Source organism: Bos taurus, chromosome 8 (assembly GCF_002263795.3).
Source record: "Bos taurus isolate L1 Dominette 01449 registration number 42190680 breed Hereford chromosome 8, ARS-UCD2.0, whole genome shotgun sequence".
Lineage (NCBI taxonomy): Eukaryota > Metazoa > Chordata > Mammalia > Artiodactyla > Bovidae > Bos > Bos taurus.
This window is the reverse complement of record NC_037335.1, coordinates 39,107,467-39,120,326: the sequence shown is the minus strand read 5'-3', so window position 1 is coordinate 39,120,326 and position 12,860 is coordinate 39,107,467. Positions and strand designations below refer to the sequence as shown.

At 41.1% G+C, this 12,860-nt stretch overlaps 1 protein-coding gene and 1 long non-coding RNA gene across 7 annotated transcripts in view; one reads left to right on the top strand and one right to left on the bottom strand.

Annotated features, from left to right (window-relative positions):
* Window positions 1-3,186, bottom strand: part of LOC104969334 (uncharacterized) — a 103,704-nt gene extending 100,518 nt beyond the window's left edge. For 5 of the 6 annotated variants that reach the window (XR_009495737.1, XR_009495739.1, XR_009495734.1 and 2 more), the window contains exon 1: window positions 2,735-3,181. This is a non-coding gene — a long non-coding RNA (uncharacterized lncRNA). Of the gene's footprint in view, window positions 1-2,734 lie in introns of all 6 variants that reach the window. The other variant, XR_009495735.1, reaches the window with a different exon arrangement.
* PDCD1LG2 (programmed cell death 1 ligand 2) overlaps window positions 1-12,294 on the top strand; it is a 102,988-nt gene extending 90,694 nt beyond the window's left edge. Inside the window, exon 7 of the mRNA XM_059889187.1 lies at window positions 3,566-12,294. Within this exon, the coding sequence (XP_059745170.1) occupies window positions 3,566-3,577 (12 nt within the window). The 3' untranslated portion in view covers window positions 3,578-12,294. The remainder of the gene's footprint in view (window positions 1-3,565) is intronic.
* The last annotated feature ends 566 nt before the right edge of the window (window positions 12,295-12,860 follow it).

The window sequence follows — 12,860 nt, the reverse complement described above, 5'->3', positions numbered from 1 at the left end:
CTTGGAGAAAAAGAATCAGGGAAACCACATACAGAGGATTGAGCAAAGAACAGAAACCACCAGAGCCTCCCAGCTTCAACTGTTCCTACTGTCCTGATGACCCTCCCAGGGCTAGCGAGGAAGAAGGTCTAGCACAGGGAAGAGAGTGGCTTTTAGATCCCTTGGGGAAGGGATCTCTTGGCTCTCTTGTGAGATCTGAAAGTGTGTAGAAATCCCTGCAGTTACTAGGAAAATGCAGATATCCGTGCCTGACAAATAGTTGGTGCTCAATATATACAGTAAATAGTTGAATGAATAAATGGGCAAAAAGAAGCAGAAGAGAACAGGATGAAGCAGAGCTTCACAGATAACTTTCATTTGCCTTCCTTCCTGGGCTCTTTTTTTTTTTTTTTTTTTTTTAAGATTTTTATTTACTTATTTTATTGTTTGGCTGTGCTGGGTCTTCATCGCGGCATGCGCACTTTCTCTAGTTGCGGCGAGGAGGGGCTACTCTCTACTTGCAGTGCGAGGGCTTCTCATTGCAGTGGATTTTCTTGTTGGGGAGCACTGGCTCTAGGCTCGCAGGCTTCAGCAGTTGGATCCTGTGGGCTCAGTAGCTGCGGCTCGCAGACTTAGCTGCCGTGAGGGATGTGAAATCTTCCCAGACCAGTGACTGAACGTGTGTCCCTTGTATTGCAAGGCAGATTCTTATCCATTGGGCCACCAGGGAAGCACAGCAGTTACCCTTTTTCTTTTTTGCTCTTCATCCTTAAGAATAGCCATGCCACTTTGCTTTTCTTATTTCCTAATTACTCTCTTAATTTTTTCCCCAGATGTTTCATGTACATTGGTTTAAAAAGCGAGATCACACAGAACAGCTAACAATGAAAATCCAGTTACAAGGAAAAGCTCTATTCTTTCAGCTTTAATCCTTTTCTCCAGAGGGAGACAGTTTTAACTGTGCTAACTTCTGCTTGTTAGAATGTAGGTTCAGATTCAATAGGTCTTGATGAGGCCCAAGATTCTGCACTTCTACCATTTGCCTGGTAATGCCAAAGCTGCCCTATGGAGGAGTCTAGAACTTTGAGTAGCAAGGACCTAGACCATTGCTATAGTGTCTTCCAGCTTCAATTCTTGTCAAATCTCTTCCACTCTCACCCCCCACTTGGCACTCTGCCATCATCAGTGACTCATAAAGCCTCAAACATGCTGTGCTCCTAGCTTTGTACATCTTCCCTCTGCTCCTCAGCCCCTTCACTGAATGAGCTTCTTTGTGTCTCAGCTCATGCTTAATCTCTTCTATGAAACCTCCCCCAGATTCCCATCCTACCAGAGGGTCAGGCCCTCTCTTCTCTGTGCTCATCACACTGTACTATAACGTGCTGTTTCCATGTCCAGGGCTATTGCATAGGATTGCTCAGCTTGTGCCCAAGGACAAGGATCCCTGGTCAAGAAAGCAAGAGGGGCTGAAGTCCATCCTGTTCTCTGCTTGCTGCATCAGTGGAGGCCTAGTGCAGAGCTGCCTCTGCTAGGAGGCAGAGATGACTTTTTCTGTTTCACACAAAGTTACCATATGGGCTGATTTTCTGTCTTTTCTACCAGATGTGGTGTCCTTGAGGAAGGAATCAAGTCTCTTTCACCTTTATGTTTTTATTTACTAGTATAGTGCCTGTCACAGTTCAGTGTTCAATGAAATGTTTGTTGAATGGATAAATGATAAGAAAAAGAAATGAAGCACAAAAGCAAAGCACAGACAATAATTTCACTCAGTTCTAAAATTAACTGAATTGTAAGCAAGAGGTCTGGAATTTGCTAATTGCTGATAAAAAGGCAAGGACTTCAAAACTCCACTTTGCTAAAAAGGATGGTAATAAGTATTGGTGAAAAGATATAAAGGCTACAGTCAGCACCTTTAGAAGACTCATCAGAACCAGTAAAGAAATAGGCCGCCCAGAATCAGTGCTAAATGGTCATGTCTTTTCAGATCTAGGGAAATATGAGGAAGATTCTGAGGATATTATTTGGTCATAAGATTTAGAGGCTCCTAAAATCAGCAAGAAGGTCCTGAGAACAAGAAGAAGTGATGACAAAAAACCATGCATTTATATAGAGAGGCTGAAGTCAGAAACAAAACAGAGAATGCATTAGATTGTGAAAATGAGATTCCCATGACTGCTAGGAGCCCTGGGCTTTATTGAGAGAGGCACAACCCGGATAAAGAAGCATCTTCATACGGATCTTTTAAATGGGGTCCATTCAATCTGCTTTGCATGAGCTCCTTGGGTGTTTCCACAGAATGTCTCTCCAGTAAGACTGGAAGCTTCTGGAAGTTGGGACCAAGGCTTGGACACTTTTTATCTTCCTGAGACTGTGTGATACTCTGAAATGAAGTAGGTGCCAGATATGCGTGGAGTTCACAGCTGTCAATGACCATAAAGTAAGGGAGTGCTGAAGTGCTAGTCATCCTCAGCCGAAATCGCAATTTCACCTCAGCACTGAGAAAGAGATTCCTCTGAGAAACATCCTGATACCTTGCAAAAACCCAACCTGGGCTTTGCTTTCTTACATCGTCTTATTCTCATTAAGGCCAGTTTCTGAAGATACAACTGGTTCCCCCAACTGGTAGTAAGGGGAACCGAGAATCTTAAATACTGTATGCTACCATGTGACTTCAGGATAAAATGTTATTCAAAACAAAACCTAAATTAAACACACACACACACAAAGGAAAATAGAATAAGATCATCAAACTTACATTTACCTCTCACCAAGATTTGACCCGAGATCTCCAACAAACAAATTGGGAGGTGTTTGACAGCATCTGGGGCCTTATCTTTTCATCTAAGGGGTTTTCTGGTCTAGTTATCTAGCACCAGCACTTGTGATCAGTGTGATAAAGAGTCACTAGCAAAAATAGTAGAAATGAGGTCTTTCTGACACATCACTATCATGAGACATACCGCTGATTACTGCCCAGGACCCATAGACTCTGCTGAAATTGAGAATTGGGCAATTGCAAAGTTTCCTCTTTTTAAGGCATAAAAAGTGCTAACTTCATGTATTTATTCCCTGGGTCATTTCTAAAAGGAAGGCAAACTAATTAACTTTTTTTTTTTTTTAAGAAAATCGGCCAAACAGCAAATACTCATTTTAAAAAGGCTTTCAGTTATTTAAAAAACTCATTATCATTTTAGGAAAAAAAATTAAAATTTAAAGAAGTCCAAAAAAAAAAAAAAAAGAGAGAGAGAGAGGTTATGGTAATCCACCTGTTGTCACCAACTAGGTGAATTCTTTACGGAGTCACCACAGAAGCCCAGCACAACTTTATCAATGTCTTACTGTAACTTTTCAAGCCATAGAGAAAATCAGCACCTGAAAACTGTTCTCACACTCAGTGGGTAAACCAAATGTACGCTATGCTCTTACACTCTGAGGTTCAGTGAAATTGTGCAAGTAAAAAATATTCGGGAAATCTTAAATGTCAAATGCAAATATTAAGAAAATATGTGACTGTTGATCACTTCTTTCAGTGGATGACTGTGCAGATTTCCTGATCTGTCACATAGCTTTCTTTTTAACCAAACAGGAAAGGTTTTGACATCCTTGTTTGCTGTTTCTACATCTTGAAGAAAAGCTGAAAGCACCTTTCTAGATACTGGCTGCTACTGCTGCTGCTGCTAAGTCGCTTCAGTCGTGTCCGACTCTTCGCGACCCCATGGACTACAGCCCACCAGGCTCCTCTGCCCATGGGATTCTCCAGGCAAGAGTACTGGAGTGGGGTCCCATTGCCTTCGCCTAGATACTGGCTGCTGCTGCTGCTGCTAAGTCACTTCAGTCGTGTCCGACTCTGTGTGACCCCATAGACTGCAGCCCACCAGGCCCCTCCGTCGCTGGGATTCTCCAGGCTGGCACACACCAAAACACTCCTTTCAGGAAAGTTAGAGAAATCTCAGAATGTTATTTATCAAGCAGTTCAGGTGTATCCTTTTGAAAAAGATTGACTCTGCAGATTTTATTACTTAGACTGTCACCTATAAGACAGTTCTTCTGAGTGTCCATAACATTTTTACTTATATAGCTCTTTGGCGGGGGCGGGGGGGGGGGGCGAGGGTTGTTTTTCACCCACTTCTCAGAGGAACTCTGAGGTGATCTAACACCTTTGGAAACCACACCTTTGGAAACAGTAGGCTGTTAAATTTCTTACTCAGTGATACAGAATTGCTTTTAAGCTGAGTTTTGAAGCTGTAAACTTCAAACTCTGATTTAAGCACCAAAGATGTTTTGGGCAAACTGTGTTGCTTGGCATGTAAAAAACAACAGTAGCAAGCACAAAGTTCTTACAGTGTGTCAGGACCTATTCTTTGTGCTTTACAACTATAACTAACTCACACTTAAGCTTCATAATAAAATCCTCACAATCATCCTATGAATCAGATACTGTTATTGTTCCCATTTTATATATGAGGAACAGAAAGCAATTTGCCCAAAGTTACAGAGCTGTTAAGTGGCCAAGCCGGTGATAGGAACTGGCCATCTGTCTCGGAGTCTGTGTCTCTAAGTCTCATCTAGCAATCTACCCCACTACCAGTTGAAAATTACATTGACTCCTTTTAGCCACGCTCCTCCAACATTAAACCCACTTGAGTAATTGAATGCCAAGTTCAGTAAAGCTGCATTCTCTTAACAACCCCTTTTCCCAAGGTCCATGGGAGAAGCTGGCTATTTGCCTGGGGAAGCCTGTCTGAAGGGGTTTGTGTGTGTGCACGCCTGCTCAGTCGTGTCTGACTCTTTGCGGCCCCATGGACTGTAGTCCGCCAGACTCCTCTGTCCATGGAATTTTCCAGGCAAGAATCCTGGAGTGAGTTGCTGTGCCCTCTTCCAGGCGACCTTCCTGACCCAGGGATTAAACCTTCGTCTCTTATGTCTCCTGCGCTGGCAGCTGGATTCTTTAGCACTAGCACCACCTGGGAAGCCCCTGAAGGGCTTTAATAGAAACTAACTCTGTCACCGGGGAGAGAAAAGTGAGTTTTCTTGTTCATTTAGCGTGAAAAACCTCTTAAACTGACTGGTTTCTTTCCCCTTCTCTGCTGCCAACAGCTACAGGTGAGAAGGTCTCCTGGGTATATTTCACATGATCTGCCTCAAGTAAAGAAAGGTCATGTGCCCTCAAAGAAGACAGCAACTTCTCACCTCAGCTTTACTGCCTCAAGTAAAGAAGGGTCATGTGCCCTCAAAGAAGACAGCAACTTCTCACCTCAGCTTTACTGCTAACTGCAGACTTCACCTACAGGAAGAGTATAAGGGGAACGAGCAGGAATTATAAAAATTCTGTTGATGACGTAAATAAACCTCATCAGCTTTCATTTTCTCAGCTGGGAGGGCAACCCACATGGTTAAAGCCAAGAAAGAAACTCTCAAGTTATTGTATTAACAATTCTGTTCTTTGGAGGAGACATCATAAAAAACCTTGGGATGGTAGAGCTGGAACTCTTTTAGCATCATCCCCCACATTTTAAAGATAGGGAAACTGAGACCCACAGGGGACTCCTGGCCTGCTCATGATAACACAACTAATTTGTGATTTAAAAAAATATATATATTCCTTTTTTGGATTATTTTCTTTTGAAGAAAGAACAAATTAATTAGCCTGTTTGGCCTTCTAGAAATGGCTTATGGCATAAGGCTCATGACATGAAGTCAGCATTTTATTGCCTTACACGGAGGAAACTACAGTTATTACCTCCAATCCCCAAATGGGTCATTTTAGACCCTAGGGCCTATGTATTGGCATGAAATGGAGAAGTGTCTTGGTCTTTGGTCACATAACTACTATGCTTCTTACTCTCTGTTGCTGGCTGGTCCTGTAGCCTCTGTTGGGCTCTTTTGCCCTCGGCAGTTTGCAGAGATACTCCCACAACGGTCCTCTCTTTTGATCACAGGTCTGCCACAAGGGATTTCTGCCACTGCCCTTGAGACTGAAGGGCTCAGGCCAGGCTCCCACAGGCATGCATTCAGGCTTCCCCCACCAGAGGTCTCAATCCCTTTGGAGTACTGTGCACAATTGCAATCAGATCCCCAGCTCTGATAGAACCTCCTGCACATCTGCTCCTCCCAGTAGCCTATCCATGCCAGTCTCATGCCTTCTCCCTTCTCCTTAGGGTCTGGTCACTTCCTTTCCCCTCCTCTTGCACAACTGCAGTTCTTACTATCCCAGACATTTTCCAAAGTAAGGGTTATAATGCAACCCTCAGACTAGGAAGCCCTGACCTTCTGGAGTAGAAAGCAAGATCCCTGTTATCCTGAACCAATTATTTATCTGTTTAATGTCTGACTGTCTTCAGATTATGAAGAGAGAATGAAATTGAGGATTAGGATCAGGTTAAAGTTAGAGTGAGATTTAGGATCCTTCTGTCTGTTCACTTTTGCCTCCCCTCTGCCAGCTCAGGGCCTGATAAATAATAGTCACTCAATACATATTTTCAGAGGTAAGAAAGGGAGGAAGGAGAAAGGGAGGAAGCTATTACAGTGGTATTGAAATAACAGCAATACTGAAATAACAAGTGTCTGATTTAAGGTAGTCTTAGAGGACATAAAGAGAAAACAGTGGGAATGAAGTGGAAAACTATTAGGAAGAAATAATGTACAGGGTTTGATAACAAATTTACCATGAAATATGTGAAATACAGCAGTCATGGGTGATTCAGAGATTTTATTTACTTATTTTGCTGCACTGGGGCTTCATTGTAGCACATTAAAATATGGGATCTTAGTCTCCAACCAGGGATCGAACCCATGTCCCTTGCATTGAAAGGCAGATTTTTAACCAATGGACCACCAGAGAAGCCCTTATCCTGAGGGTTTTTTAAATGGACTTACCTAAATGTGCTCTGGGACTGTGGGAGAACAACTAGGTTGGTTTTGCTGGTAAAGAATGGAGGTTGGTGAAGGGCTTGTGAACAGTGAGTCTAGTTTGGAAACTGTAAGTTATCTGGGGAGCATGTCCAGCAGGCAGATATATCTGTGGGTCTCACTGTTTTAAATACATGTGAACAGGAAAACCAAAATCAAATTGTGAGGTGGGAAGAGTTGTCTTTAGAAAGTCCCTCTCTTTTAGGACCCATTTCAAGGCCCCAAGTTCCCTAATTTTTTGCCTGTTTTTCTTCATCTAGATCTGTTTTTAAGAAGTGATCTGATCATCTCGATGATCTCAGTTTAGAAGACAAACTGTTGATGAAACACAATGAGTTAGTTCCTCGGGTTGTACTGGAATGCTCAAATGGGAGCACAGCCTCAAACCAAAGAAATGATAGTAACACCACCAGTAAGAGGCAGTGCTCATGTACCTCTTCGTGTACCCCAGGCACTGCACCAAGCACCTGCTGCTCTCTGCAACACCAAGAGGCAAGAATCATTTCAGAGAAAACTGAGGCACCAAGAGGCTAAGTGACTTGTCCAAGGTCCCATGGCCTACTAATAATAAAGCAGGAAACTACCCTGGTGTTGGGGCTCTGGAATCCATTCCTGTAACCAGTATACTGGGAATGAAAGTATAATGGTGGAAGTTTAAGAAGAGTGGAAATGTACAGTAAATTTTTCAGGGGAGGGACCCTAGTAAGATTCAGATCCCGTTGTGCAGCTCACTGCAGTTTCATCTTTCAAGCGGATGACCACGATGACATGGACTCTGCTGAGAATTAACCTTAGGCAATGTACATGGACTCTGCTGAGAATTAACGTTAGGCAATGTACTTAATCTCTTTCAGTTTCGTTTTCCTCACAGGAGAAATGACCTATGTAAAAGGTTATTCCTTATAGCAACATATAGGGATGCTGGAAACAACCTAAATATCTATTGAGAGGGGACAGGCTTAAAAAAAAAAAAAAAGGATTGTATACCTATAAATAGAATATAATGCAGCCATTAAAAAGAGTAAGGTAGAGGTCTATAAGCTGTTATAGAGTGATTTCTAGAATATATTGTTGTAGAACAATACAGTATGCCAGCAGTCCCCAACCTTTTTGGCACCAGGGACTGGTTTCGTGGAAGACAATTTTTCCATGACCAATGGGTGGATGGGATGGTTTGGGGATGATTCAAGTGCATTACATGTATTATGTACCTCAGATCATCAGGCATTAGATCCAGAGGTCGTGTACTCCTGGAGTATGCTACAATTTAAATATACAATTTAAGCTTATAGACTTCTACCTTACTCTTTGTTATGGCTGCATTATATTCCATTAATGATATACGATCCTTTTTTTTTTTTAAAGCCAGTCCCCTCTCAATAGACATTTAGGTTGTTTCCAGCATCCCTATATGCTGCTATAAGGAATAATCTTTTACATAGGTCATTTCTCCTGTGAGGAGAATGAAACTGAAAGAGATTAAGTACCTATTGGAGTGGGTAGCTGTTCCCTTCTCCAGGGGATCTTCCCAACCCAGGGATCAAACCAGGTCTCCCACATTGCAGGTGGATTGTTTACCAGCTGCGCCACAGGGAAGCCCATACATACAGGAAACCTGTAGGATTGATTGCTTCAGGAGAACTGGGTGGCTGGGGGACAGAGATGTGAAGAGGAAGCTTGTACCTATCAGGATACCAGCAGAAGTACACTCAAAAGGGAGTTTAATGAAAGAATGAGTTACAAACGTGTGGACAGGGATAAGCACCCAACAAAGGATGGTGGTGTGTCTACCCTTGGACTAGCTACAGAAGAAAAGTCATTACCATGCCTGGGCCCTAAGGGACAGGGGGGATAATGCTTACCTGAATCCAGAGAGAGAGAGAGAGCTGTAGGTATAGAAGAAGCCAGGGCACAGAAGCCACAGACTTCGAACCCACAGCCCAGCAGAGAAAGTGCTGGGGTTTAAATAAAGACCCTGACTCCATTCTTCTCCTGTCCTCCTATCTCTTGCCAGTGCAAACCCTACCAGCAACCCAAGGGAAGAGAATGCTGTAAGTGCACCCTCACAGAAGAGCCTCTCAGGGGTGGAGGCAGGTGGCAGTGGGTCTGGAGGGCAGAGCCTATCCACCACAGAAAGGGCATGTATAGCCTTTGACCTCGTATGTTTAGAACCAAGTGAATATATAACTTGTTTGAAAAGTAATAAATTTTGCACACATTAAAAAATAAATTAAAAATAAAACATAAGATTAGGGATTAGAGTAGATGGTTGCAATGTCTCTCCCCCCACCTCCACCTTCTATTTATTTGATGCGTGAGTTTTTCACCTAATGACAATCCAGGGCTCCACCTAGTGTCAGAGCAGTGCTTCACTGCATTCTGAGCACAGTCTCCCTAGGACGGTTCTGGGGCAGACACGCTGGCTGCCCCCAGTCACTGGTGTGTAAGTAGTCTTCACTGTGAGTTATACCCACTTGGTGAATGATATTATCCCCTGAAAGTAGAAAGTAATTATTTTGAGACACAGAACATTTGTTGTTATTTCTCTTAAAGAGATAGTGAAGCTTGAATTTTAATTCAATTTTAAACTAAATAGTTAAGATTCCCCTCCCTCATATTTCAAACTGATAAATAAAATTAGAGGTAAACAGCATGCGATCTAAGATAGTAAACCTTCCATAAGCCCACGTCTGAGCTTGTCGCTTCTCTGTTCAATGTCCTTAGTGCAGGAATTCTTAACCCTGGCTACAAAAAAAAAAAAAAATGTATTTCTTAGGGAGTTTAGAAAGATCTTACTGGAAATTCTAATTTAACTGGTTTGAGGTCTAAGACTCAGGCATTGATTTTTTGTTTGTTTCCAAAATCCACAGTGGGTGTAATGGGCCACCAGGCTGGGAGTCCCGGCTTTAAGGATTCATTGCTGTCTATGAGGTGTGTTTCCCTCACTAACCAGAATGTGCTCCTTTCACTTTAGGCAGACTAGGTTACATGTAAGACAATTTTCCACTCTCCATGTTTTGCTCATGTCACCCACTCTGCACTGTTCATGCCTTGAATGTTTCGCCACCCCTGCCTGCATCTACTGCCACAGTTTTACCTATTATCCCTGACACTGCTTAAGGGCTACCTCCTCCGAGATTTCCCCTGCCCCTCATTTCCAAACAGCTATCTCTCCCTCCTTTGAATCCTTGAAGATTTTTAAAATAACTTCTATTATTTTTTTCCTTAGTAGAAAATGAATATATTTATACAGTATTCTTTTTACTTATCAAATTGGCAACAATCAAAAAATCTGATACAGTAGTCCCCTCTTACCCATGGTTTCACTTCCCATGCTATCAATTACCTGCAGGCAACCACAGTCTGAAAACATTAATGGAAAAATCCAGAAGCAAACAATTGTTAAGTTTTAAATTATGCACCCTTTTGAGTAGTGTGATGAAATCGTGTACCACCCGCTCCATCCCACCTGGAAAGTGAATCATCCCTTTGTCCAGTATATCACCCCAAATGCTAATTTTAAGAGTTTATTTTAAAAAGATAAAATATCTAGAGCAATTTTGGGTTTATCCAGAAATGCAACTGAAGTTAAATACTAGAAAATAAATATAATTCACCACATTAACATTAAACAGGAAAAAACATATGCTCATCCTAAATATGCAACAAGCAATATCCCTAATGATAGAAAAATGAGAAGCAAACCCTAAAAAGTTCAGGAGCAAGGAAAGTCTATTTACCTCTATTTGGTATTATAATGTATTTCTTAACTAGTGTGGTAAGACAAGAAATAACAGAGCACAAAGATAGGAGAAGCGGTAGCTGGTGAAAGTATTGGAGTGGTCTTTTTTCATAAAAATATAGTTGTCTACATTCCAGTGAATCTTCAGGCAAATGATTAGTAATGAATGCAGAGCTCAGTAACATGGCTGAATAGAAGACCAATACACAAAATCAAATATACTTCTAAGCACTGGCAAAAAAGAGTTAGAAAATACAATTTTGAAAAAAAAATGCAGTTTACCATAACAATTAAAAAAACATAAGCTACCTCTTTCATAAGGCCTATATGCAATAAATTCCAAAACTCTATTTGATGAACATCAAGAAAGACCTATCACAGAAATACATGGTGGAAGATGTTCAATAGGAAGACTCTTTTGTGAAGTTGCCAGTTCTCCCCAATTTGATCTATAGATTCAATGTAATCTAATTCCAAATCCCATGGGATTCCCGTCCCCCAACCCCGACTAAAACTGATAAGCTGATTCTAAAATTTGTACAGATAAAACAAAAGTTGATATATAACAAACACTCTTTTGGAGAATAAGGTAGGAAGACTTGTTGTATTAGATTTTAAGAATTTAATTATAAAGTCATAAGAATGAAGACAGTGTGGTACTGATGCTGCAGTAGACAAGTGGATTCATGGAATAGTAGAGATTCCAGAGGCAGATTTATGTATTTATGGACATAATATAAAAGAGGAGTGGTGGACTTACCTGGTGGTGCAATGGATAGGAATCAGCCTGCCACTGCAGGGGACACAGGTTCAGTCTCTGGTCCAGGAAGATTCCATAAGCTGTGGAGCAGCGAAGTCCGCATACCACAACCACTGAGCCTGCGCTCTAGAGCTTGCGAGTCTCAACTACTGATCTTGAATGCTGCAACTACTGACGCCCACATGCCTAGAGCCAGTGCTCTGCAACAAGAGAAGCTACCATAATGAGAAGCTCACACACCACAACTAGAGAAAGCCTGTGCACAGCACCAAAGACCCAGCACAACCAAAAATAAATAAATAAAAAGAGAAGTGGTATGGAACATACTATGGAAAGGAAGAATTAGTCAATAAGTGGTGCTAGGGAAATACAGGGGGAAAAAGCAGATTCCTACCCCATGGGTATATAGGAAATGAATTCTAGTTGTATTAAAGACTTGGATGGAAAAGCTGATTTTTAAACATCTAAGAGGAAAATAAAGAATAGTATCTTTATGTGTTTGGGATAGAGAAGAATTTCTTAAAACACACACACAATCTTATCCAAAACTGACAACTGAAAACATCAACAAATTTGACTCTACTAAAATTAAAAGATTTATGTTCTTCAAAAGACCCCACAAAAGAATTTGTAGACAAACCACAAACCAAGAATAGATATTTGCAAAATATATAACTAGTGATGTGCTTGTCATGATTTGTAGGGTTTGATTTTACCATGGAGGAAATAATCCCACCATAGCTTATTTCAAACTACCAAAATGATGTCTTACACACAGTTTGGAAGAGATGCACAAAATTACTCTTATGAGACCAGGCAAGCCAGTTCCAGTGCACCACTGCATATTACATTAAGGATTTGTTTCCAGAATATACGAAGAACTCTTTCTGAATATCAATAATTAAACATCAAGCAATGTCATAGAAAAATGTGTAAAAGACATAAATAGTCATTTTACAAAAGAGAAAATGTGGAGAATAGAAATATACAAAGATTCTCCACCTTCATTAATAATCATACAAATGTTATAATTAAGATTACAATAAGAAACCATATATACTCTATAGGTGGGTTAAAATTAAGAAGTATATTAATACTAAGAAATTGCAAAGACTTGGATCAAGAGAAACTCTTTTTCTTAAAACTTTTTATTTTGTATTGGGGTATAGCTGATTTATGTTGTGATAGTTTCAGATGAACAGAGAAGGGACTCAGCCATACATATACATGTATCTATTCTCCCCCAGACTCCTGTCCCATCTAGACTGCCACATAACAATGAGCCAAGTTCCATGTGCTATACAGTAGGTCCTTGTTGTTTATTCATTTTAAATATAGCAGAGTGTATATGTCTACCCCAAACTCCCTAAATATCCCTTCCCCGCATACCTCCTACTGGCAACCACAGGTTTTTTCTCCAAGTCTGTGAGTCCAAGAGGAACTCTTAAACAATGCTTCTGTGAGTATAAA